Below are 25,888 nucleotides of genomic sequence, written 5' to 3' on the forward strand. Positions count from 1 at the left end.
GGAGGTAGCAGTATGATTAGGGAAGTGGATGACTTGTCTTATGTTGCCACATGAAAAGATCTGTGTAGGCCAAAGAATGATTATTATTGGTAGAGTGTGTGGGAAATATAGTCAGCCAGGCTTTTAACCCTTTTAAGGGCAAACCTTTCACAGTAAAAGCTGTAGGTATGATTTAGCCGAGGAGGGATAATCAATGTTGTGCTCCCTTACGTTTTAATGTCTCACTTAACTCTTGGAAACCCAAGATGAAAAAATACAATTTGTAGATAACCTAGAAATATTTTAGAAGGAATTTGTGATTTCTTCTCTGAATTGTAGTTCCCAGTTGGAAAGTGAGTGGAAAGAGACCAAACCTTTGTGGCGCAATATTCAGTTTTAAGCAAAATCCTTACGCATTTAGCATCTGATGCTCACTTTTGAAACCTGATTGTATCAAATGAGATTCTAGACAGTGTATTCTTAAATTTACAAAGTACTATTTGCAAAAAAGTTTTGTCTTATATTTTTAATTGCTTTTTTAAAACAATCCAGTCTTGGCTGGGCACAGTGGCTCACGCCTGTGATCCCAGCACTTTGGGAGGCCAAGGCAGGCGGATCACTTGAGGTCAGGCGTTCGAGACCAGCCTGGCCAACATGGTGAAACCCTGACTCTACTAAAAATACGTAAGCTAGCCAGACGTGGTGGCGTGTGCCTGTAATCCCAGCTACTGGGGAGGCTGAGGCAGAAGAATCACTGGAACCCAGAAGGCAGAGGCTGCAGTGAGCCAAGATCGTGCCATTACACTCTAGCCTGGGCAACAGAGGGAGACTGTGCCTCAAAAAAGAAAAAAAAAAAACAGTCTTGTTTCTCCAGCAAGATTGTTAGATTCTTGCAAGCTGGCCTGGGCATGGATTTGTCTTCCTGCCTTTCCTTGCGGTGCTTTCCACAGTGCTAGTTACAGAGGAGACTCTGAAGAGATCTTCAGTCTGAACCCAGGAGTGTTTGACCTGTGGCTTATCAGGATGTGAACACTGGGCAGCCTGTTTTCTATTTTGTTTATTTATTTACTCTATCTATCTCTCTGTCTATCTATCAATCAATCATATATCTGTCTGTCTATCAATCTATCATATATCTGTCTATCTGTCTGTCTGTCTGCCTGCCTGCCTATCTATCTATCAATCATATATCTATCTATCTGTCTATCTATCTATCAATCATATATCTGTCTGTCTGCCTATCAATCATATATCTGTCTATCTATCCATCCATCCATCCTATTTATGTGTCTGTCTATCTATATAGCTAGGTAGCTATGAGGCAGGGGCTTGCTATGTGGCCCAGGCTGGCCTTGAACTCCTGAACTTACACAATCCTGCCTCAGCCTCCTAAGTAGCTGGGACTGCATACGAGTGTCCTTTCTAACAGCTCTCCCTCCCACCCGCCTCCCTCTTTGTTTGTTTGTTGACGCATTTTAGAGACAGGGTCTCTGTCTGTTTCCCATGCTGGGGTGAAGCAGCTATGTACAGGTGTGATCATAGCACACTCCAGCTTTGACCTCCTGGGCTCAAGCCATCCTCCCACCTCAGACTCCGGAGTACCTGGGAGTACGAGTGCACATCACCACATCACCCAGCTGGGCAGGCTTTTTAAAGTTTTCTTTTCCTCCAAAACTTTCTTATATCCTGATTTTCCATCACTATCCTCATGTAATATTTGCATATATTCATACACACGCACACACGCAACTGCATTTTATACACGTGTCTTGAGGTCCCAGAGAGCTCAACGTGCTGGTGGAGTTGGTGTCTGCAGAGCGGTGATGTGAAGAGCAGCCCCTGTCCCAGAGGCAGCGAGGTGTGTGCCGTCAGCTCGGGTGATGGCGGTGGAGCTTAGAGGAGACGGCTTGTGGTTTTCCCTTCCGTTGGTCTGTCGCTCTCGGCTGACACTCTGCCACCACAGGGATTCCACTCTGGGCTCAACGTGTTCTTATGCCAGGAAATGTCATTTGTGTGTACTCATAATAAGTGCTGGTTAAAGAGGGAACATTAACACTGAAATACTAGTGAGAGGCTGGGCGTGGTAATGCTTGCCTGAAATCCCAGCACTTTGGAGGCCAAGGCGGACGGATCACTTAAGGCCAGCATGGTGAAACCCCTTCTCTACTAAAAATATAAAAACTCGGTGGGTGTGGAGGTGCATGACTGTAGTCCCAGTTACTTGGGTGGCTGAGGCACAAGAATCACTTGAACCCGGAAGTTGGAGGTTGCAGTGAGCCGAGATCAAGCCACTATGCTCCAACCTGGATAACAGAGCAAGACTCCATCTCAAAAAAAAAAAAAAGAAAAACAGAAATGCTAGTGAGAAGCCTTCAAACATGATAATCATAGTCATATTAGGTCATACTAGAATGAGTGGGGAAGTTTTCTGGAGGGATTGGTGGAGAATTAGTATTAATTCTTCTTTAAATATTTGGTAAAATTTGCCCGTAAAGCCATCTTGGTCTGGGCTTTTATTTCCTGGGAAGTTTTAAAGTTACTAATTCAATCTCTTTACTTGTTGTAGGTCTATGGAGATTTGTTACTTCTTCTTGATTTAGTTTTGGTCATTTGTGCCTTTCTAGAAATTTTTTTCATTTCATACAAGTTATCTAATCTGTTGGCATACAGTTGCTCATACTATTCCATTATAGTCATTTTTGTCATTGTAAGGCGATAATAATGTTGCCCCCTTTCATTCCTGATTTTAGTAGTCTTTTCTTTTTATCCTATGTCAGGCTACTAAAGATTTCTTAATTTTTTCTATCTTTTCCAAGAACCAAATTGTGTTGATTTTCTCTATTTTTCTGTTCTCTATTTTATTCCTGTAATCTTTGTTATTTCCTTCTTTCTTTTTTTCTTGATTTTGGTTTAATTTATTCCTTTTGGTCCAGTGTCTTATTGTAGAAGATTAGGTTATTAACTTGATATCTTTCTTCTTTCTTAATAGAGGCTTTTACAGCTCTAAATTTCCTTCAGAGTACGCCGGTAGCTGTATCCCATACATTTTGGTATGTTTTGCTTTTGTTTGCATTTATCTCACAGTCTTTTCTAGAATTCCTTTTGGGGGAGAAATGTCCTTGTTATTCCATCTTTGACCCATGGGTTGTTCTTTTTTTGTTTTAGGGTGTTTTGTTTTGTTTTTGAGATGAGGTCTCACTCTATTGCCCAGACTGGTCTCAAACTCCTAGGCTTACGGCAGCCTCCCGCCTTGGCCCCCCAAAGTGCTGAGATTACAGGTTTAAGCCACCACACCCAGCCGAACCCATGGTTTTTTTAATGTGTATGTTGTTTATTGCTTACGTATTTGTGAATTTTTGAATTCCCCAATTTTCTTTCTGTTACGATTTCTAGTGTCATTGTATTTTAATCATAGAATGTATATTGGGTGATTTCAATTATTTTGTTTCATGGCCTAGCATATGGTCTATCCTTCAGAATGTCACGTTCTACTGTTGTAGACTAGAGTTCTGTAGAGGTCCATCTGTTAGGTTTATTTGGTTTATCCTGTGTTTAAGTCTATTTCCTTGTCGATCCTCTGCCTCGTTGTTTTATCTACTATTAAATGTGGAGTATTATGGTATCCAACTATTATTCTTCAGTTGTCTGTTTCTCCTTTCAGTTCTGTCAGTTTTTGCTTCATGTATTTTGGGAGTTTGTTGTTGGATGTATATATGTGTGTAACTGTTCATTCTTTCTGATAGAATGAATTCTTTCTCATTATTCAATGTCTTTTTTTATCCCTTGTAACTTTTTTTTGTTCCAAAGTCTGTTTTGTCTGTATTGGTATGGTCACACCAGTTTTCTTATGACTGTTGTTTGTGTATCTTTCTCCATTTTTTTTACTTTCAACCTGTTGTTATCTTTGATTCTAAATTATTTTCTTTACATAGCGTATAGCTAAACCTTGTTCTCTTATCCACTCTGACAGTCTCTGCCTTTTGTTCATTTCACTCATATGTAATCTTATTGATGTAGTTTGATTTGCACTTGCCACCTTACTTTTTGTTTCCTATGTCTCATCTTTTTTTCTTCTCTATTCCTCCTATACTGCTTTAAGTTATTTTCTTAGTGGCTGCTCTCAGGCTTAACACACACAACTTGTCAGAATCTACTTAAGATTTCCACGAAATTCTAGTGTAAGATATAGATATAATTTTACTCCAGTATAGCAGTTTTCTCTTTTTTGTGCTCTTGTTGTTATACACATTAGCTCTCTACATTACAAACCTAACAATACATTGTTATAATTGTTACTTTGTGTCATTTTATGTCTTTTAAAGAATTGGAAAGAAGAGATGAGAACAAGCATCTATTTATAGGATGTCTTGTATTAGCCTTCTAATTTACCTTCCCTGGTTCTCTTCATTTGTTCCTGTGGATTTGAGTTACCATCTGGTACCATCTCTTTGCCTAATACAGCTTTGCTCCCACTCACCTCCTCTGTGCTGTCATCATGAAATAGATTACATTTCTACATGTTACTGGGCCAGTGGGATAGTTACTTATGCATGTATTTGTTTTAAACAATTGCCTTTTAAATTAATTAAGAGAAGAAAGAAGAAGAAATATTCGTTTACACTATCTTTTATCATTATGCATTTATTTTTACTGGAGCTCTTTGTTCATGCAGATTCAAATTACTGTCTGGAGTTACTTGCTTTCAAAGTAAAGAAATTCCTTTAGTATTTCTTAAGTGAGTCTTGTAGCAACAGTCTTTCCGTTTTTGTTTATCTAGGAAGGTCTTTATTTAGTCTTAACGTCTGGGGGATAGTTTTGCTGGATATAAAATTCTTGGTTCACAGTCTTTTTAAATACATTTCAGCATATCGAATATGTCATCCCATTTTTTTCTGGCTTTCATTGTTTCTGATGATAAGTCAGTTGTTAATATTAATAGGGTTATCTCGTAAATGATGAGTCATTTGTCTGTTACTATTTTCCTCGGTTTGGCTATCAGCATTTTTACCATGATGTGCCTGTTTGTTGGTCTCTTTGAATTTATCCTATTTGGAGTTTGTTGTAATTCCTGTGTGTATAGATTAACTTTTTCAATAACTTTAGTACATTTTCAGCCATTATTCTTTGGATTTTTGTTTCTGTTCATTTCTCTCTCTCTCCTTTCCTGTGGTACTCCTATAATGTGTATGTTGGTGTGATTAATGATGTCTTGTGTTTTTTATCTGAGGCTCTACTTGTTTCTCTTCAATCATTTTTCTGTTACTCAGAGTGCACAGTCTTTATCAATCTATAAGTTTGCTAAATCTCTCTTATGTCAGTTTAGATCGACTGTTAAGCTCTAGTGAATTTTTTATTTTGGTTATTGTATTTTCAACACCAGGCATTCCATTTGGTTTTTTCATAAATAATTCTATTTCTTTGTTGATATTCTCTATTTGATGCAACATTGCCATTTTACCTTGTTTAGCTTCTTTAATCATCGTTTCCTTGATTTCTTTGGATATATTTGTAGTGGCTATTGTGAGGTTTTTGTTAAGCTGGATAGCTGGGCCCTCCCACAGGTGGTTTCTATTGCCTGCTTTATTTCCTGCGTCTGTGTCACACTTTCCTTTGCTTGTCTTATTTTCTGTTGCTGAAACCTGGAGATTTTGATAATACATTGTATTAACTCCTCTAGATACTGATTTTCTCCTCCTCCCCAGAACTTCTTGTTGTTTTCTTGTTTATTTAGTAGCTTTGTTGGACTATTTCATTAAAGTCTGTTTTCCTTGCAATGTGAAGCCTCTGATGTCAGTCCTCAGAGGGCACAGCCTTGGATACGGCACAGTCACCCCGGGATGGCAGTGATTTTAGCAGAGCTCTTTGTTTCTTTGCTTCATATTTCTGTCAAGCTGCCTGCCTTAGTTGGTGTCACAGCCAGCTGTTAGTTTCCACTAATTCTGGCCAATTGCTTTATTGTTTTCCTCTATACCTGGGGCATAAATTGCTACAGAGTCTGATCGAATTAAATTCAGGCCCTTTGCAGGGGTCATTTTTGAATCTAGCCTTTCAGGTTTGTTCTGACCCCTGAAAGGTTCTTCCTAACTGTCTTTCTCTGATTCTCTGTAAAACTGCTGACCTAGAGTTAAGCTTGTCACTCTCATAGAGCTACTAGCGTCCTCTCACTTTCTTACTACCAAAATTTCTACTGTTTTTGAAAGCGCTCTTACACTTGAGCTTCCTCATACACTGTTCTAAATAAAGTAAGTTTTTGGTAGCAGAGCTTTGGAACTCTTTGTTCTTACGGCCTCTGCCTGTGCACCGTCGGCAAAATCTCCGAGCTGATGCCCCACAGCTGGAGTGGGGACGTTGGCTCACTCCTCAACTTCATGGGCAGGATCGGCAGGACGCTGAGTAGAGGTGGTAGCCTCTGGTCTTTTTAGCTTGCCTCTCCTTACGTGGAGTTTCCACCCTCTAAATGAACTGGGCTGAGAACGGTTGGGACCATGCTATCGTTAGCCTGCCATTCCTTGGATAGATCTTCTGCCCTAAGAGTGGGGGTGAAGAAGGGGCAGAACAAGGAAGGCCAAGTGGTAACAGGAAGCCTATGGCCTCCTGACTGCATTCACCTGTAACTCAACCTCTGCAACACGGACGTGCTGATGCCTGCCTTTCACTGGAGATGCCGTAGGCTTTGTAGGGAAGTGGGGAGAGAGGAAACCTGGTTTGATGCCGCACCCGCTCAGTGTAGATCTTCCCTGTGCCGAACTGGGGAAGGGAGAGGGAAGCAGTGGGTTGTGGCTCAAGTGTCACAGACTCTCACTGTTCTTACCATGGAAGTAAGAGAGTTAATAGATTTTCTTGAAACAAGATATTTACTAATCTGCTGAAATTCCCTTGGACAATTTTCAGACACTCAGAATGGTGACTCCTTTACATAATTTCACCAATTATGGTTGTTTTCCTGGCAAATGAGTCTGTGGAACTGCTCAGCTCACTATTCTTTAAGTGAGTCTCCTACTTTTTTTTTTTTTTTTTTTTTTTGAGACGGAGTCTCACTCTGTCACCCAGGCTGGAGTGCAGTGGGGCGATCTCGGCTCACTGCAAGCTCCGCCTCCCAGGTTCATGCCATTCTCCTGCCTCAGCCACCTGAGTAGCTGGGACTACAGGCGCCCGCCACTACGCCCAGCTAATTTTTTTGTATTTTTAGTAGAGATGGAGTTTCACCGTGTTAGCCAGGATGGTCTCAATCTCCTGACCTCGTGATCAGCCCGTCTCGGCCTCCCAAAGTGCTAGGATTACAGGCATGAGCCACCGTGCCTGGCCGTGAGTCTGCTATATTATATTTTAACTGTGTTTAAGTTTCAAACATAATATATATGTGGATAAATCATGTTTTTCTTACTAATTGATTGAAACTAAATTATACAGCAAACATTTCTTTTAAATGAGCAAAAGTAAGAAAATTATCTTTATATTCTATAAATAACATTCAATATTGTTTTGGATTTTATTATGTATCTTTAAAAATAGAGACAGAGTCTCACTATATTGTCCAGTCTGGTCTCAAACTCCTGAGCAACGAAGCAATCCTCTTGCCTTAGCCTCCCAGGTAGCTGAAACTGTAGGCACATACCATTATGCCTGTAATTTTATTATATAATTTTTAATAATATGCTTGCCTCAAATGTTTTATTTAAAATCTCTAGCATATCAGGCCTGTGATTTTATGGATATTGTTACTTAGAGGTTAAATTTTTTAAAAAATGAATTGATTGAAGTCCAGTTTAAAATCAGTATTAAATAAATAATAGAAAATGTGGAGTGCAGGTATTTTAAGAATTCTTAGGGTGGGACTTGAAGGACTTGGACTGAAGTGTGCAAGACATTGGTTTGGTCGTAGCAATGGAATGAGACATGCAAGGACTGCACAGCCGTGTGACTCGAGATGTCACTCTCGGCTGGCCGGAGAGGTAGCACTAGACCCTGGGTCTCCTGACCAGCATCCGGCCGCATCAAGAGGCACTAAAGCCAAAATGTTCCAGGCGTAATGACAGCAGACAGAATCTGTAGCCTGAGACTTCCAAGGCACTCCCCTGGAGTCTGATCAAGGTTCACCATTTGCTGTTTTGTCTGTTTGAGATAAAAATCACCAAGAAGAGCGTGTGTGACCAAATTGCCACCCTGCAGCCAACCTTGGCCAGGATTTCTGCCTCTCAGAGGATGAATGCTGATAGACTGGCTTGGAAAATTTTTCTGTAAGGTATATTGCAGGAAACAAGATTGTAAAGGTATTTGCAGTATTACCATTTCTAAGCTTGTAAATTTTTTTTAAATTACTTTTATTTGTGTAACCAAAATTAAATGTGTTTCTGCCAGAATAGCATTCCTTCTGTGAGGACTCTACATTTTTATTATTAACACTCTGTTTTACTGCATCTGCTTTCCTGCTGTGGGTGTTTACTATGTTGAGAATAACAGACTTAATTAAGGTCATTTTTAATCAACACAAGACCATGTTTCTCCTTATCTGCATAAAAAGCACTATCAGGCCGTTAGGGAGGATGGGCACCTGTTCTCCTAACCCTTTGGCTTCTGTCTGTTTCATGGTGGCAAGATGTCATCATAAAGCCCAGTGGATGCACCTCCGTTATCTCTGGTTAACCAGGGGCCTCCCATTCACAGCTAAGTTTGTCGTGTTTCCATTTATCACCCCTGTAGAAATATTTTAAATGAAGAAATCTGATGTTATAATGCATTTAACAATGCTCATTTATCCAAAATCTATAAGCAATGTAAACGAATCAATGAGAATAAAACAAATAACCCCACTAAAAACTGGGCAAATGATATGAACAGACACTTCTCAAAAGAAGACTTACAAGTGACCAACAAACATAGGAAAAAATGCTCCACGTCACTAACCCTAAGAGAAATGCAAATCAAAACCACAATGAGACACCACCTCACGGCAGCCAGAATGAGTATTATTAAGAAGACAAAAAGTAACAGATGTTGATGAGGCTGCAGAGAAAAGGGAACACACACACACTCTTGGTGGAAATGTAAGTTAGTTCAGCCACTATCGAGTGCAGTTTGGAGATTTCTCACAGAACTAAAAAAAGAACTACCATTCTACCCAGCAATCCCACTACTGGGTTTATGCCCAAAGGAAAATAAATCAGTCTACCAAAAAGACACTTGCACCCGTATATTTACTGTAGCACTGTTCACAATAGCAAAGACATGGAGTCAACCTAGATGTCCATCAGTAGTGGATGAAGAAAATGTGGTACGTATGCACCAGGAAGTACACACAGCTGTGAAAAAAGAATGAAATTATGTCCTTTGCAGAAACATGGATGCAGTTGGAGGCCGTTACTCTAAGTGAATTAATGCAGAAGCAGAAAAAGTAAATATAAGTGTTTTCTCACCTGTAGATGGAAGCTAAGCACTGGGTACTGACGGACGTAGAAATGGGAACAACAGACACTGGGGACTCCAAAAGGAAGGAGGGAGAGAGGTGGGAAAGGGCTGGAAAAGTTCCTGTCGGGTGCTGTGCTCAGTGTCTGGGAGACAAGATCAATAGAAGCACAAATCCCAGCAGCCTGCAGCGTAACCTTGTATCACACCTGCACATGTACCCCCTGAACCTGATACTAAAAGTGGAAAAGAACTTGATCGTATGGGACAGTTAATAGGGGTTAGAATTTCAGCCCAGGATGTCTGACTACAAATCCATGTCCTTCCCAAAGCAGTATATTGGTTGCTTTGGGAATCATCATTGGTGGTGGGACGGGGGGAATTTTATCAGACATCAACATTCTTAAACCATGGCATTTAATTTTTTTTTTTTTTTTTTGAGACGGAGTCTCACTCTGTCTGTCACCCAGGCTGGAGTGCAGTGGCACCATCTCAGCTCACTGCAACCTCTGCCTCCCGGGTTCAAGTGATTTCTAACTAATTTTTGTATTTTTAGTAGAGTCTGGGTTTCAACATATTGGCCAGGCTGGTCTCGAACTTCTGACCTCAAGTGATCCACCCATCTCGACCTCCCAAAGTGTTAGGATTACAGGTGTGAGCCACTGTGCCCGGCCTAATTTTTTATTTAAAAAATAAAAACAAGAAAAACTAGAAATTAAAAAATAAAATTTTTTCATTGTAGTACTTTTTCAAGTCACAAATAAGTAAGATATTGAGCTGAGCAATCCCTTCAGACGCGTCGTGGCTTTCCGCGTTGGAACAGGTTCTGATGCATCCTATTGGAGAGGACATTTAATGGGAGGACATTGCTATATGTTTTCAGTCGGAAAGAAAAGAAAGCGCTGTGGACATAACACATTTTTAAAAAAGAAAAGTGTGGAGGGAGCTTTTATTCCAGAAAACTCTGATTTTTATAAATATTTAAGTTTTTAAATTGCCGTTTTATACTCTAGTACAGAAGCAGAAACTCCGTCTTTTCAGGGCCCGTGACAAGGAAAAGGATAAAAGACAATAACCTTAAATTTCCAGAACACAGGTTTACTTTAACACGAAGGAAAATTACCCGGTGTGTAGTTTGTTTCTAGGACCATCTTCCCTGACGCGTGAGGAAGCTCTTCCCTGATCGTCCACTTAAAGGGTCTCTGTGCATTTCCCGAGCTTCCTGCTCCCTGGCCTCCGAGAAGAAAACGTCCTTCCTTGAGCCTTTTAAATGGGGCTTGTCAGTCAGGAGCCTTCTGAAGGGTGGTCCTCGGATCAGCCACATTTAGAGTTGGCCTGTCCTGGCATTGCCGCTTACTGCTGTGTCGCTTTGGGCAAATTACTTAACCTTTCTGTGCCTCTATTCTCTCATCTCATGGTCGTTGTAAGTGTCACATGGCCTAACTGAATGAGTCAGAGTGCCCGGGAGCACTGCGGCCCACAGGAAGCGCCATCTCAGTGTTAGTTGTGGTCAGTGTTTAGGTCAGGCACCCCTGCTGTGTGCTCCTGCAGCGCACCCTTCCCTGGTGCCCTCACCTGCTCCACGCTGAGCACGCGGCTGGGTGCCGCGCCGAGTTGCGCAGGCCTCACGACCCAGCTAGCTCTTGCGAGAGATGTGAAGTAGGGACAGCAGGGACAAGGGCAGTTCCTGGCTCTCTTTGTCTCCTGCAGCGCATCGCGGTGGCCGGCACATGGTGAGCGCTTAGCGTTTGCTGCGTGCAGCCCTGGAGCTGACATCAAAGAGGATCAACCTCAGGCTGGAATTTTCTAGAACACTCGGGCACTGGAGAGCAGTGAATTCTTGTCCTCGCAGCATCTGTGTGTCAGGCTAGTCTTCAAATGCTGCAGATGAAAACAGAGTATAGTTATACAGATCTGATGTCAAGGTTGACTTTGGACTAGCTTGGATTTTTGGCCCATGCTTTCTCTAATATGTAGCTTAATATATGCTCCAGTATAAAACTAAAACCCTGGAATGTGCCTTGACTTTATCTCAACTTTTGAAGAAATGAGTGGTTTGGCCAAAGCTGAAGGTCTTGGAGCTACCTGGACACATCCTGGAGTTTATAAGCAAGACGGAGAGGAGCTGCAGAGGTGACAGTATGTGCCGCTTAGGACGGGTGCGGGCCGCTGCCCTAACAGCTACGGGAAAGATGGCCCCAGGGGTGCAGTCACTTGGCAACAACGTGGGCCATCCTGAACACCACCTATGTGTGCCATATACTGCAAGTGTGCCAGAATGCGTGACGTTTGCCTGGATTAAGGAGCTAATGAAACTGGGGTTTCAGTCTCTCAAGGGGCAGTTACACTTTTTATGGGGTTGAAAACTGAGACCTAGAATAGCAGTATCTAACTCCTGAGTTAATCAGCATCTGGAGCCTCATTTTCTATGGTGTACCCAGAAATAAGATGAATTCCAAAAGTTATTCAGCCTTCCAGTTTGGGGATGAAAGTGAAAATTGTAATATATTTGAAAAGCAAAATAAAATATTTTCTGAGTAACCACATCAAGCATTTTAAACAGTAAAATATTCAGTGTGTTTTTCTGTAGGAAAACATGTTTCACCTGAAATATGCAGATTTCTATCCCCCTTCAACACCCTCCCGCCCAGAAGATGTCGTGGCAGATTTCTGAGAGCACCGTCAGTGCGCCTGGTTGATAAGGAAACCTTTGGGGGCGTGCCAGCAGCCACCGGGCAGGCAGGACACATGTGGCAGGCGTAGGCGCTGCTTCCGGAATGCTCAAGGGCCAGGACTCTCTTCCTGGCATCTGGCTCTCTCAAGGAGCAGGAAGGCTGAGACGGGGACAGAGAGCAGGGCCAGGCTCACAGGGACGGAGGCTTGGTGTCGTCATCATTCTGTCTTATGAGAAGTCTGCTCCTGGCACTTGAGTTTGTCCAGAGTGCAGAATTAGAGGGTTCTCTTAACACGTGGTGTCCAGGAATCCTGAGAGACTTCCTGAGTTTTATGAAGGATGCCAAATATTCTAGAGATAGTGTCTCAACACCAGAGCCTCCGTTTTAGTGAGACAGGGTCTCGTTCTGTTGTGCAGGCTGGGGTGCGTTTGCACAATCACAGCTCGCTGCATTCTCGACCTCCTGGGCTCGAGTGATCCTCCTGTTCAGCCTCCAGAGTAGCTGGGATGACGGGCCTGTGCCACCACACCTGGCTAGTTTTAAAATTTTCTTTTGAAGACGTGGTCTCACTATGGTGCCCAGGCTTGTCTCACTGGCCTCAAGCAGTCCTCCTCTCTCGGCCTCACAGTGTCGGGGTTACAGTTGTGAGCCACTGTGTCCAGCCCAGAGCCTCTGTTAACATAAGCCGGCTAGCTTGGCCATTCTTGGGGACCTCGATGATGCTGCTAACCCCTGCTGGTTCTCCTGAAAGGTGTGAGTGGATCAATATGACCCACTGGCACGGAGCGGAGGACGGCAGGAAGCACCTGCTGTGCCCAGGAGGGCAGTGTTACTGCTTTACCTACACACAGACTCTTGCTGGTTGAGTGCTGTTCTTTGAAATCATTGCTGAATGACAGTTAGCAAAAACAAGAGCCTCCGCACGTCCTCGTGGTGGTTTGCTTGCGCCACGATTTCTCCGAGCCCCCGGCTGGGTCATTTCATCCAGGTGAGGTGTCTGGAGCAGAGCAGGGGCTTCTGAAACGCTGACGTGCCCATCACTCACCCGGGCATCTGGTCCACGCACAGGCTCCGGTTCCGCAGGTCTGGGCGGGGCTCGAGATCGCGTTTCGGATAAGCTCCCGGGGATGCTGCCGCCGCTGGTTTGTGGACCGCTCTGAGGAGCGAGGGTTGGATGTGTTATTTCATCCTCCTGACCACCCTGTGAAGTAAGCATTCTCTGCCTCATTTTACAGATGAGGAAACGCACCCAGCTCGACCTAACGCAGGTGGCAGGGTTGGAACCCAAAGTTGGTTCTAACTGACCTCTATAAATCTTTATACTGCCTCCCGTTTTCTTCTGGGGCTTGGAAGGTCGCTGCAATTTCAGGCACAAACCCACTTAGTAGGAGGTAGCTTAGCCATTATGAAAATCTATACCACTGTGAGTGTGGACTCCTAAGTAATTCCTTTTCTTCCGCTTAGTAGCATAGATAATGCGTAAGATAAACTCAGATCTGCTAATTCAGGGAGTCTTTTTGCATGTTAGGAAGCTATTTTAAAGCTGTTGAATCTGAACGAATTTATTTAATACGTTTGTAATCCGCATTATTGGCTTGCTGGCTCCATGGGGTCACACACTTTTATATTTGCGAACATTCCTACCGGGCGACAGGGCTGGTGGGAGCACGCAGGGCGTTTGCGTTTCTACGAAAAGCCGTCTGCGCTGCGTTTTTCTAAGCTCCAGGGATACACGAGGAGATTATTCCATGCTACAGGCTGATGTCCACAAATATCACACTATTTCCGTGTTTTCAGTCTGTGGGAACATAAAGTTTGTGTTCTTTTAAAATCCTCACTCATGACTTTAAGCATAACAAACTGACTTAAAATGTACTGTTTTGTTTTCTAAAAGCCAAATTCCAGGGATTAATTTTTATGTGGAAAATTTCATCTCAGAGCACAATGTTGTAGCATAGTCGTAAACCTCAAAGAATGGGAATTTGTAATGGACTGAGCCATCGATTCTTAACAAGAGCTGCATTAACAGGCAGACGAGACAGTAAAATGGCTCCAAGAGCCTCATGGCAACATGTGGAGATGTAGAATCTTTTAACGTGGATTTGCAAGTTAACACATCCCCTTAGTGCCCAAAAAAAGTTGGGTAATCAGGCTAAAACAAATCAAAGTAAGTCATCATCAGTCCCCTGGCATCCTTTGGTTAGTTTCAGTGGTCGCTGCATTTGTTGACTGTTGGCTAATTAATTCTGAGCTTGCTGGCCACTGAGCAAAACAAAGCGTGGGTGGCTGGCTGGGAGTGTCAGAGTCAGACTGCCCCGGCTCCAACTCCTAGCTGGCCTCTCACCAGCAGTTTGCCCTGGGACGAAAGACTCACCCGCTCTGGGCCTCAGTTTCCCCATCTGTAAAGTGGTAACAAGAAAAATGTGCCTCACAGGGTTGGCGTGAAGATAAGAGATACACAGTGCTTGAAAGTGCCTTGCATATAGCAGTAAATCGTTATGAACGTTTACAAATGCTAACTTTATGCTGTAGAACCATTGAAAAGGTATTTCTAATTCTTTTTTTCTTCTTATTTTATTTTACTTTAAGTTCTGGGATACATGTGCTGAATGTGCAGGTCTGTTATGTAGGTTTACTTGTGCCATGGTGGTTTGCTGCACCTGTCAACCCGTCATCTAGGTTTTAAGCCCTGTATACATTAGCTATTTGTCCTATTGCTCTTCCTCCCCTTGCTCTCCCCAGCCCCCAACAGGCCCCACTGTGTGATGTTCCCCTCCCTGTGTCCATGTGTTCTCATTGTTCAACTCCCACTTATGAGTGAGAACATGTGGTGTTTGGTTTTCTGTTCCTGTGTTACTTTGCTGAGGATGATGGTTTCCAGCTTCATCCATGTCCATGCAAAGGACATGAACTTGTTCTTTTTTATGGCTGCGTAGTGTTCCATGGTGTATCTGTGCCACATTTTCTTTACCCGGTCTATCATTGATGGGTGTTCGGGTTCTTTCCAAGTATTTGCTATTGTAAATAATGTTGCAATAAACATATGTGTGCATGTGTCTTTACAGTGGAATGATTTATAATCCTTTGAGTATATGCCCAGTAATGGGACTGCTGGGCCAAATGATATTTCTGGTTCTAGATCCTTGAGGAACTGCGACACTGTCTTCCACAATGGCTGAACTAATTTACACTCCCACCAACAGTGTAAAAGAAAAAACAACCCCATCAAAAAGTGGGTGAAGGATATGAACAGACACTTCTCAAAAGAAGACATTTATGCAGCCAACCAACCTATGAAAAGAAAAAAAGCTCATCATCACTGGTCGTTAGAGAAATGCAAATCAAAACCACAATGAGATACCATCTCACTCCAGTTAGAATGGTGACCACTATTTCTAATTCTTCAAGTGATCTTTTTCTGCGAGAATTTCTGTTGTGAGCGAAGCACCCGCGGCAAGGCAGGCTGTGGAGGGGGAGGCAGCGGGGCACACCGAGAAACCCGGGGGGGTGAGAGCTGGGGCTGGGACCGGGGCTGGGTGAGATGCTAACTGGGCTTGGAGATGACAGATACAGATTCTGGGAGAGCAGAGCCTCCCTTTACTGCTCAGAAATTTTTTCCTGAAGCTAATGAGCTCTGAGTAGCCCCTGAGCTACTAACTTACCATACTTGGAGTGGCTGAATGAGAGCTGAAGTCTCAGCTGATGGCCTCCGGTCAAATCCCTGGCCCAGGCTGCCTCTTTTTGGCCATTCAGGACAGCAAGGTTCCAGCCGCCTTAGCTTGTCCTATGCAGGTCTCAACTGGTAGCCGATCCTTAGAGCCCGTTTGGTTCCTTAAAGAAGCAGCTACCTGCAGATGGAACTACGACGACTCAGCCACACAGAAACACTTACCTGTGGGACTTCACTGAGGGCCCAGTGCGTTTCCTGCCGAGGACTGTAAGCGCTCGGGTAAATATTCGTCAGATGGATTAATGAGCGGAACAGCTTTGTAGAGGGAACCTTGAAGAGAAGAGATGTCGTTAGAGTCTCAAGTCCTTGTTGCTACCGACAAACTCCTGTGGTGTGTCTTTGGCATCCCTGCCTTGCTCCATTTTCAAGGCCCCTACTGCACACGCAGATGCCTCCTAAGCTCTGAGACGTGTGGTGACTGCACAAAACTCGTATTAGAAGTGATAGCCCCAGAGTGCTCATGTGAAGGAGGCGATGTAAAGATGATGAGGGAGGAGGGAGTTCCGAATGCAAATGTTTCTACACTTTCATATTCGTGTGTTCCACAGGCTTGCCTCTCCCATGCCCTTCTGCTATGTGTGCTGCCATTTCCTCTGAATGAGGGAAAAGAAATGTTGGCAGCCGTCAGCTAAAATCCCCAGTGATGCACACGCGGTCGTGCAGCCAGGGTGAGCTGTGTGTCAGGGCACGAACCCTGAGTCACGCCTTGACCTGTGAACTTCCTTTCCGAAGCACCATCTTCAGGTGGTGCTTAAAAGGGAGGAAAAACAAAACTTACGAGCACGACCTAGTGCATCTGCCCAGACGGCCCCTCAGCAGGGGCTGGGAGAGGCCCTGTGCCTGTGTTAAAGCCACACATCCCAAGACGGACTCTATACCATGTCCCCAGACACCCACACTCAGTATGCGTGTGCGTGTGTGTGTGTGTGAAGCGTGGGCAACATTTTCAAAGTAAACTTGCCTTCATAAAGTCAAAAGTTTTGAAAGTGGTTTTTAAACAGGTTGAACTGTGAGAACATTAAACTGACTGGACAAGGAGCTCAGTTAAGATGGGTCCATGGCCGGGTGCGGTGGCCACACCTATAATCCCAGGACTCAGTTAAGATGGGTCCATGGCCGGGTGCGGTGGCCACACCTATAATCCCAGGACTCAGTTAAGATGGGTCCATGGCCGGGTGCGGTGGCCACACCTATAATCCCAGGACTCGGTTAAGATGGGTCCATGGCCGGGTGCGGTGGCCACACCTATAATCCCAGGACTCGGTTAAGATGGGTCCATGGCCGGGTGCGGTGGCCACACCTATAATCCCAGGACTCGGTTAAGATGGGTCCATGGCCGGGTGCGGTGGCCACACCTATTATCCCAGGACTCGGTTAAGATGGGTCCATGGCCGGGTGCGGTGGCCACACCTATAATCCCAGGACTCGGTTAAGATGGGTCCATGGCCGGGTGCGGTGGCCACACCTATAATCCCAGGACTCGGTTAAGATGGGTCCATGGCCGGGTGCGGTGGCCACACCTATAATCCCAGGACTCGGTTAAGATGGGTCCATGGCCGGGTGCGGTGGCCACACCTATAATCCCAGGACTCTGAAAGGCCGAAGCAGGTGGGTCACTTGAGGTTGGGAGTTCCAGGACAGCCTGGCCAACATGGTGAAACCCCGTCTCTACTAAAACTACAAAAATTACAAAAATTAGCCCAGCATGTTGGCACATGCCTGTAATCCCAGCTATTCGGGAAGCTAAGGTGGGAGAATCACTTGAACCCAGGAGGCAGAGGTTGCAGTGATCAGAGATTTTGCCACTGCACGCCCGCCTGGGCAACACAGCAAGACTGCATCAGAAAGAAAAGAAAAGAAAAGAAAGAAGAGAAGAGAAAAGATTGGCTCCCATGGCCAAGATGCCCAGTGACAGGGAAGCCAGTCAGACACAGTAAGTGCTGAAACACTAGGGAATAGCCTATGACCATTAAATGAAAAAAAAGTCGATTTTCTTTTTTTATATATGAAGTATTCATTTTACATCATGTTAAACCCCAAAGCGGGCTATTTGTAACCATTTCAAAATGTAAATATGTCCATTAGCAAAGGACAGAAGAACTTTTCTAGTTCCATGAAATTCACCAGCCCAATTTGGTTTTTTTGTTTTTTGGAGACGGAGTCTCACTTTGTCGCCCAGGCTGGAGTGAAGTGGCCCGATCTCGGCTTACGGCAACCTCCGCCTCCCAGGTTCAAGCAATTCTCCTGCCTCAGCCTCCCGAGTAGCTGGGATCACAGGCGTGTGCCACCACGCCAGCTAATTTTGTATTTTCAGTAGACATGGGGTTTCACCATGTTGGCCAGGCTGGTCTTGAACTCCTGACCTCAGGTGATCTGCCCACCTCGGCCTCCCAAAGTGCTGGGATGACAGGCTTGAGCCACCGTGCTGCCCCACAAAGCCCTACTTTTAAGAAACAGACAGGTGCGGTGGCCTACAGTGCCCCTCGCTGAGGCCCTGGCTTGAGGGCGAGCCTATCGTGACTGAGCCTGACGAGGAAGTGCAGGCCCAGGTGGCACAAGGAGGGGCGGCTTGAAGTGGCCGCAGCTTCTAATTCTTTCTGAAGCTGCCTCCTCCCGAGGGTGACTCCGTCTTCGTTCAGCCCGCGGTGACTCTGAGAAGTCACGGAACGTCTGGCACAGGAAGGGGAGTTTCGTTTTTAATATGGAAATTGCTCAGGAAGAATCACACCGTCCGGATTTCCCCGGCGGCTGGATATTAACAAACGGTCACTTTCCTTGCTGAAATTCTCTGGTTTCCTTTTATCCACGTGAAGCTTCTGGAAACTCTCCTGGGCGGCTCTTCTGTTGCTTTTCTGCCGCTGCCCCCAAAAATGAGAGCGTGAGAAAGTGACGTCTTCTGACCACCTGGAGGAGCCCGCGGTGACATCAGGGCCCGGTCCCTGCTGTCGTGCCCCAGGTGATGCGCCCGGGCTGACAGCAGGGCTGGCCGCTGACGTCACTGTCCTGGCTTCTAACGCTGGTAGTAACCATCAGAGTTTAGATTTGCTTTGACAACTCCTCCTACAGCCAGCACTATTGTTACGGCCCACATGTCATTCCTATTTACCCTAAATAAGGAGAAACAAAGGCTATTCTGGGCCCCGGGCACTGCTTGTGGCGGGGGTTATTTGCAGGTTACCATGGCAGGCTGCCCTTTCCACCGTGCCGGCCGGCCACCCCGCGATTTTCTCTGAAAACTGCGACAGACTCGCAGCCTGCCCTGAATTTTCTTCACACAGCCTGGGGGCATCCGAACGCACGGGAGATGTTTTACACTCAGATGAAACACACTGTTTAGACCTCGGGGAAAAGAGACTGCGCTGGAACAAAATGAACCGGGAGAAGGCGCCCTCCTGAGACACGTGTCTGCTTTCATGTCTGAATTGCCTGGGATTCTGTTCTCTAATTCCTGATCCTTATAAACTGAAACTGCCTAGGAACACTGAGCGTCCTGACTCTGAAGGAGTGTCTGGCGTGTCTGTGTTGCCGTACATGGGGAATAGTGATGTGAGGCAGAGGGAGAGGGAAGGAATGGGAGAGTCGAGAGGGAAGAGAGCACTGGAGGGAGAGGAGCACGCACTGTTTCCTGCTGTGGTTAGGACCTCACCCCTTGCCAGTACAGAGCTCGGCGGCAAGAGCCGCTGGGAGCTGCTCCCATCAGTTAGAGGATGTGGAGAGGGAGCACCAGGAGAGGACAGCCCCAGCCTGGCTCGCAGCCTGAGGGGCGCTGTGGGTGCTCCCAGCCGGGCAAGCACGCTCTGGGAGCGGAGCTGCAGGGGAGAAGCACGCGAGCCTAACGTGAGTGTCCTGCCTGTCGCGGCTCCTGCCTTGGTCAGCGCTCTCTCCAGTCCTTCTGCACCGAAAGCTTCCAGCAAAGATCGAGGGAAGGAGTGTTGTGTGAGACTTGCCGATTTCCTCCTTTCTGTCTGGACTGGTTTGACATTTGCCTGTTGAAAAGATTATTGAGCACAGTGAGACAAGATGAGCCGTCTAGCTGCGTCCTGCTTGCCTGTGTGTGTGACACGTCCAGGTGTCAGGCCAAACCCGAGACGTGCGGACTGCTCACTGATAGACGCTGCTGTGAACAGCACTGCCCTAGGTGTACAGCCGGTCTCAGGATCGGAGACCCTGGACTTCCTCTGCTCGGTGACACGCCGGCTTCCTGCCGCAGAGCTGCTGGTTTCTGTTGATGGCAGTTGATAATTGGTAGCCACAGTCTGCGGTCGGAGCCACAGCATTTGAGTCTAGCACCTGGGGTGGGCCCTGCTGATACAGTAGAGAGAGAGTGAACGAGGCAGACAGAAGCACCCCCCCCCACGCTCACACACTCTCCCACACCCCACGCCAGCTATAACTGCAGCTCGGAGCTGCCTGGAGAGGAGATTGCCGGAAGCCGAAGGGATGCTTTGAACGTGGGGGGCTGCGTCACGGTTGAACTCCCACTTGCAGAGGAGCTGATTATGTCCAGTGACCACCCGAACAACAGCACACTGAAGGAGGCTCAGTTCAAAGACCTGTTCTTAAAAAAAGGTACATTTCCCAAGAACTGCTGTGGACGATGCTCTCTCGGGTTTGCTGTGGTTCTTGGAGTTTGGTCTGAGGACAGAGTTGAGAAGAGGAGAAGCTCTTTCTCAAGAAGTTTGTTTCTCCCTAACGGGGTCTGTCAACTCGGAACATTTCAGGGTGGGACTCCCTTTAGGAAGACGCGTGTCAGGCTTTTTCCTCCTCTTTCAAGCCTGGAATCGTTTGTTGCTGTTGGAATCGTTTGTTGCTGTTGGAATCGTTTGTCCCTGTTGGAGGTGTTATGCATGAGCACACAGGTTGTTGCTTTGGAGTTTTGTTTTTCTCAAATGTCTGTATGTGAGGCTTAGACCTCCCCTGGAAGTTCACTGCTTGTTGATAGGTCCTTTTTCTTGACCTTCAGGAGCTGAAAACTGCATTTTAAAGAAAAGGTATTTATCAGGATGTGGCTGGTTCATGGAACACTTTCTTGGGCCATCCACCTAGTGACAGCAGCCATTAGGAAGGAGAACTGTGACTCTGAGAGGGGGAGAGAGAGGGAGAGAGAGCCAGAGAAAGTGAGAGACAGACAGACTGGCTGTGGGATGAGAGCCTCCGAAGCCAGCTCCCTCCCCTGTGGAAATGAAGGTTCCATTCCATGTGCAGCTGTGTTTTTTTTTTCTGATGCACTTTCCTAAATTAATAATGTGGAGGTGGAGGTGAGGGTGGATTTTAAATGAATCCTATAGGGGGAATTATGGCTTATGTATGTATTTTTTTCCATTTATAGCATGGCGGAGGGATAGACTTTTAAAAGGTTTATAATTGCTCTTACTCCTCTGCTGAGTTTTTAGAAAATCCTGTCAGTCATCTTTGATCGGAACATATTTAGGTAAATTTCTTTCTGAAGAGATCATGAAACTCTAGGTTCTAAAATGCGTGGTGAGACGTAATTGTAGCGGATGAGCGCTGGGGCTTTCGTAACGCGAGGAGATGCCGCTGCAGCCGGACGGGCTCGTGGAGTCTGCATTGGAGGGATGCCCTGGTCCGTCCAGGCATTGCTGGCGGCTGCCCGCCTGCCCGTGCCGTCCGGGGCACCTGGCCTTGGGCCGGTATCAGGTGGCGGTGCCGGGGCCACACCTGCCTCCACGTTCATCTCTCCACCTGCGGGTCATAGGGACCGTTTCCTCATTCTATTATCATGCAACTGTTGTCCATAAATACATGGCTGCAAACAGCCGCTCCGCGCAACCAGAGGCTCTTTTCTCAGTGACCGAGCACACCCTCTTAGACTAGTAACATTTTTTGAATAATTGTTGCAAAACATGAAAACCTTTAGCAAAACTCCAGCAGCACTGAAGGCGCCGGGAAGGGTTTGGGAGAACGTGTCTGTGCTAGACGCTGTTGAAGCAGCTCAGGCCTTTGGGGTGCCTTCCTTCTTAGGGCTTCTCCACCAGCGTCTCAATGGGGAACGCCAGCTTCGCGCCAGGCGCACGCTACCCGCTGAGACACTGGATGAACGAGGCGTTGACCCAGGGCTCACTCTGTAGAGGAAGAAGGCCAGAGAATGGATACCACCAAGGCAGTCGTAAGTGCTGCAACAGGGTTCCGAGCTGCACAGGAAGGCCCCAGAGGCAGTGAACCCGTCATCGGGGCTTAGGAAAGAGCTTTTAAAGGAAGGTAAAGCCAGCAGGTGACACCAAAACCTGGGTATTTCTGTCACGTGGCTTTTTTCCCTTCCGTTCCACTTGTTGTACCGTACGGTAGAGCCGCCAACCCACCTCCAAGGAAAATAAAATTCACAATATATCATGTAATCAGTATGATGATAGCTCTTATTGTTTTGCTTCTGTACTTCAAGCTGTGAAGTCATTCTTGTAACACAGGCTGAATTTTCCCCCTCAACCGTGGTGTTTAATGAGTGTGAATCTTCATTCAACCATTAAAATCTCCAAGAGTATTTTTATACTAACAGTTCACAAACTTGAGGCAATTATAGTCTAAGTAGATTCCAACTCCTGCCCCCACCCGTCTTCCTGCCACCACCGCCGCCCAGTCTCTGGAGGATCTTGGAAAGAATTTACCAGCCTTTAGGAACATTCAGCACTTTGAACGTGTCACGGAGCCATAAATAAAGAGTAAGACACCCCTGAGGCTGTCATCTCGCCACCACGCCCGTCTCCGCTGGGGACAGGAAGGAGACGCGACAAGTTCGCTGTGCAGAAGCCAGGCCACCCGTGGGAGGGCCGGTGTGTCCCAGCGGCGCGGCAGGAGCGTGCAGGGGAAGCGGCTGCCTGGAGGGGAGGCTCTGCGGCAGGCTTGGGGCTCCGGGAGAGGCCAGCGCGTCGGGGCGCGAGGGGGGAGCTGCGGTCGGTGGAGTAGGAAGTGACCACGCAGGGTGGGGCGAGGGCTTCGTGGCCAAGGGGTGGCCGTTTCTGTGACATCACAACGTTCTGCGTGGAACGTTTTCTGGATTCTTGCCAAGGTGCTTACGTGGCCTGGGGAAAGAGAGGAACGCATGCGGGGTCCGGACCGTGCCCCCTGCCCCATGATAGGGTCTTTGCGGGCACACGTTACGCATCTGGAGCTTAAAAATAAGTAAACTGTAGAAACAGGACTTCGCTGAAGGATAATATATCAGTGGCGGAACGACCACATGGAAGACGGTGTTAACCGTCCCACAAATAGAAATGAGTGTTACATGAGGAGCCTAAGGTGGGACAACCGCACTTCCCCAGGGCTCTTTAAAAATAGCGCAGACACTCATGCCTCTGGTATGATTCAGTTCAGCTCCTCATTGAACCAGGGAGGGACCCACAGACTTCACACCGCTGCTTCTGTTGCCGTAATTCTCCGGTGTGCAGCCTGGGATTTCCTGGAGAGGTTTCCGTAAAAATAGAGAGATGCCATCATCAGTGTCGTCACTGTCACTGCTGTACAATAATAAAAGAAGGTGCTAGGACGCCTTCCTGTAAGTTTCAGGCTAGATGTATTAAAAAGTATCCGGTATTTCCATTGCAGTGACTCATCTGTTACAGCGTCATGAACTACGGCGCCGTAGAAGGGGGATGTGAACATTTGACTTTGGCCTCAACTTCTTTCCTTGCGTGCCCTGCTTTCTGGCCCTCTTCTGTGGACATCCGTTGCTATTGAACAAGGAAACTCGACCCGTCGTCTGTGCCAGAATCCGTGTTAGGCGCGTAGCGTCCTGGAAGCCCCAAAGCATCCGATTAATTTTCTAAGAATGCTGCTACTCCTGCGGGTTTTATTTTTCCAAACTTTCTGTTTCAGCAGCTCTTCCAGAATTCATTCTCTTCTTAGCCTCCCTTTTCCAGCCGACTCCTTCCCCACCCCTAGAAACAAACCCAAACCCCAGGCATCTTTCCTTTCTGTGGATGCTCCACGCACCACAGCCACCCCCTGCCCTGCCACGTGAAAACGGGCTGTGGGCGTTTGGTGGAATTCTCCTGTTTAAAATGACTGAGAGGGCGTGGGAGGACAGGTGGGGGGGTCGCCACACACCGCTCGTGAGCTCGAAGAGGGTCACGGAGGGAGAGGCCATCTCAGGGCAGGGTCAGGGTCTGGGAATCCTCACACACGTTTCCAAGAACCTGTTGACCACAGTTTTCACTTTGAGGCTCTCCTGGGCCCTGCCCGGGGCGGCGTGTGGCCCTGAAGAGAGTACGATGCTCATCTTTTCGGCTGCTAGAGTTCTGGCTCCCGTGACTTAAAGGCGAGAAGGGATGTGTTTCCACGTATGGGTTTTGCCCAGAGTTCCCAGAGCAGGCTGTGCTGCACGTGTGGGCCCCGCACTAGGCCCTGACACCCTCGGGGAGGACTTCAGGAGCACACGGGCCACCCCCGCCCGCAGCCAGGGACCGGGCTGCTGCAGTGAGATGACCGGGCTGCGAGGATGGTGGCTCTGGGACCGGGTGTCCCTGGGTCTTTGTTGCCTCTTGTGCCCAGGACTGAGTGCCCTCGTGGCTCAGGCCCTCATCAGGCTGCCGCCACCCCAGGGCTCCCCTCGGGGCCGCTTGATTTTGTTTGCAGGGTCCTGGGGACAGTGTTCCTGCTCCCACAGCCTCGGAGTACGCCCGCGACCTTGACCTGCCCCAGGCACCGTGCCACTAGGGTGCCCACGAATCCCCAGGCCACCGCTCACCCGTGTGCTGTAGACGTACCTGCCACGGCCGGGCATGACTCGTGTTTGAATCAGCCTCGGGGCAACAGCATGGCGCGGATGTCCCAGCAGGGCAGGGCAGTACCCACGTGTGTGGCAGGTTCATAAGAAGGCAGTGCCCTTAAAAAGAAAGATGGTGAGGGCTTTACTTTTTTTTTTTTTTTTTTTTTTTTATAAAAGAGACAGGGTCTCGCTCTATTGCCCAAGCTGATCTTGAACTCCTGGCCTTAAACAGTTCCCCCGCCTTGGTCTCCCAAAGTGCTCAGATTCCAGACACGCCTGGCCTGGAGTTTACTTTTACAGGGAGTAATTCCATGCTCTGTTTCATACAACTGAGATCTTTCTCATCCTTGCCTGAATTTTTAAATCAGACCTTAGTTCAGAAAATGGACACCTTTCAGTCAATATCACATGTTCCATGTGCTGTGTCAGACCAAAAGAGGAATAAAATCCAGAGCAAATAAAGATCTAACATAAAATACAAACTCCAAAAATCTTAGGAAAAAAGTATGTTTAGAATATTAAAGAGGACCTTCCCAATCCAACAGGAAGTTTAGAAGCCATAAAGGAAAAAGAGAGTATTTGATGGTATAAAAATTTATAGCATCTATAGAGAAACTCATGGTGAAGTTTAAAGAAATGACTGGCTAGGGGAAATAGTTGCAACACGTAACAGACAAAGATGCGAAACCATAGTGTGTAAAGATTTCACATCAATACGTAAGAAATAAATGAGAAAACTATAAATACACTAATATGATTATGAAAAAGAGAAACACAGATTACCATAACCATAGGGAAAGATCTGAAATTACCAGTCATTGGAGAAATACAAATTAAAAAGAGATACCTATTTTTGCCCATCAGATTGTCACCGATTGAAAGGGTGAGTCTCCAGGGTGAATGAGGGCATGGGGAACACGCCTTCTTACTGGGATAGCCGGAACTAATGCAGCCTTTACAAAAGGCAGGTTCTCAGTAGCCACGAGGATTAAAAGTGATTATGCCCTGGGCCCAGAAACGTCACTTTTAGGAGTCTTTCCTACAAGTATGCCGACAAATGTGAGCCAGCCACACACTTGCACATACACACGTGCAACTTTGTGGTTCTAAGAGAAAAAAGAAAAAAGCCACCTGAACAGCCACCAGCTGGGAAGGCAAATTCCAGTATGTTTTTACTCTGTGACAGACAGCCGCCGCAGAGCGAGGCCAGTGCACGTGTGTGTGTGACAGACAGCCGCCACAGAGCGAGGCCAGTGCGTGTGTGTGTGACAGACAGCCGCCGCAGAGCGAGGCCAGTGCGCGTGTGTGACAGCCGCCGCAGAGCGAGGCCAGTGCGTGTGTGACAGACAGCCGCCGCAGAGCGAGGCCAGTGCGTGTGTG

The 25,888-nt window shown here is 46.6% G+C and overlaps 2 protein-coding genes across 36 annotated transcripts in view; one reads left to right on the plus strand and one right to left on the minus strand.

The window, feature by feature from the left end:
- Positions 1-25,888, plus strand: part of LDLRAD4 (low density lipoprotein receptor class A domain containing 4) — a 446,527-nt gene that overhangs the window by 385,897 nt on the left and 34,742 nt on the right. For 2 of the 35 annotated variants that reach the window (XM_028837731.2, XM_028837734.2), the window contains exon 1: positions 20,205-20,355. In XM_028837731.2, coding sequence (XP_028693564.1) covers positions 20,286-20,355 — 70 coding nt within the window. In that variant the 5' untranslated portion in view covers positions 20,205-20,285. 35 annotated transcript variants of the gene reach the window in all.
- The window catches only part of FAM210A (family with sequence similarity 210 member A), a 122,118-nt gene continuing 110,198 nt past the window's right edge, over positions 13,969-25,888 (minus strand). Inside the window, exons 8-10 of the transcript XR_013408073.1 lie at positions 24,507-24,625; positions 15,949-16,056; positions 13,969-15,347 (exon numbers count right to left, since the gene is read on the minus strand). The gene's annotated coding sequence lies outside the window, so the exon portion shown is untranslated. The remainder of the gene's footprint in view (positions 15,348-15,948; positions 16,057-24,506; positions 24,626-25,888) is intronic.

The sequence above is a fragment of the Macaca mulatta genome, chromosome 18 (assembly GCF_049350105.2).
Source record: "Macaca mulatta isolate MMU2019108-1 chromosome 18, T2T-MMU8v2.0, whole genome shotgun sequence".
Lineage (NCBI taxonomy): Eukaryota > Metazoa > Chordata > Mammalia > Primates > Cercopithecidae > Macaca > Macaca mulatta.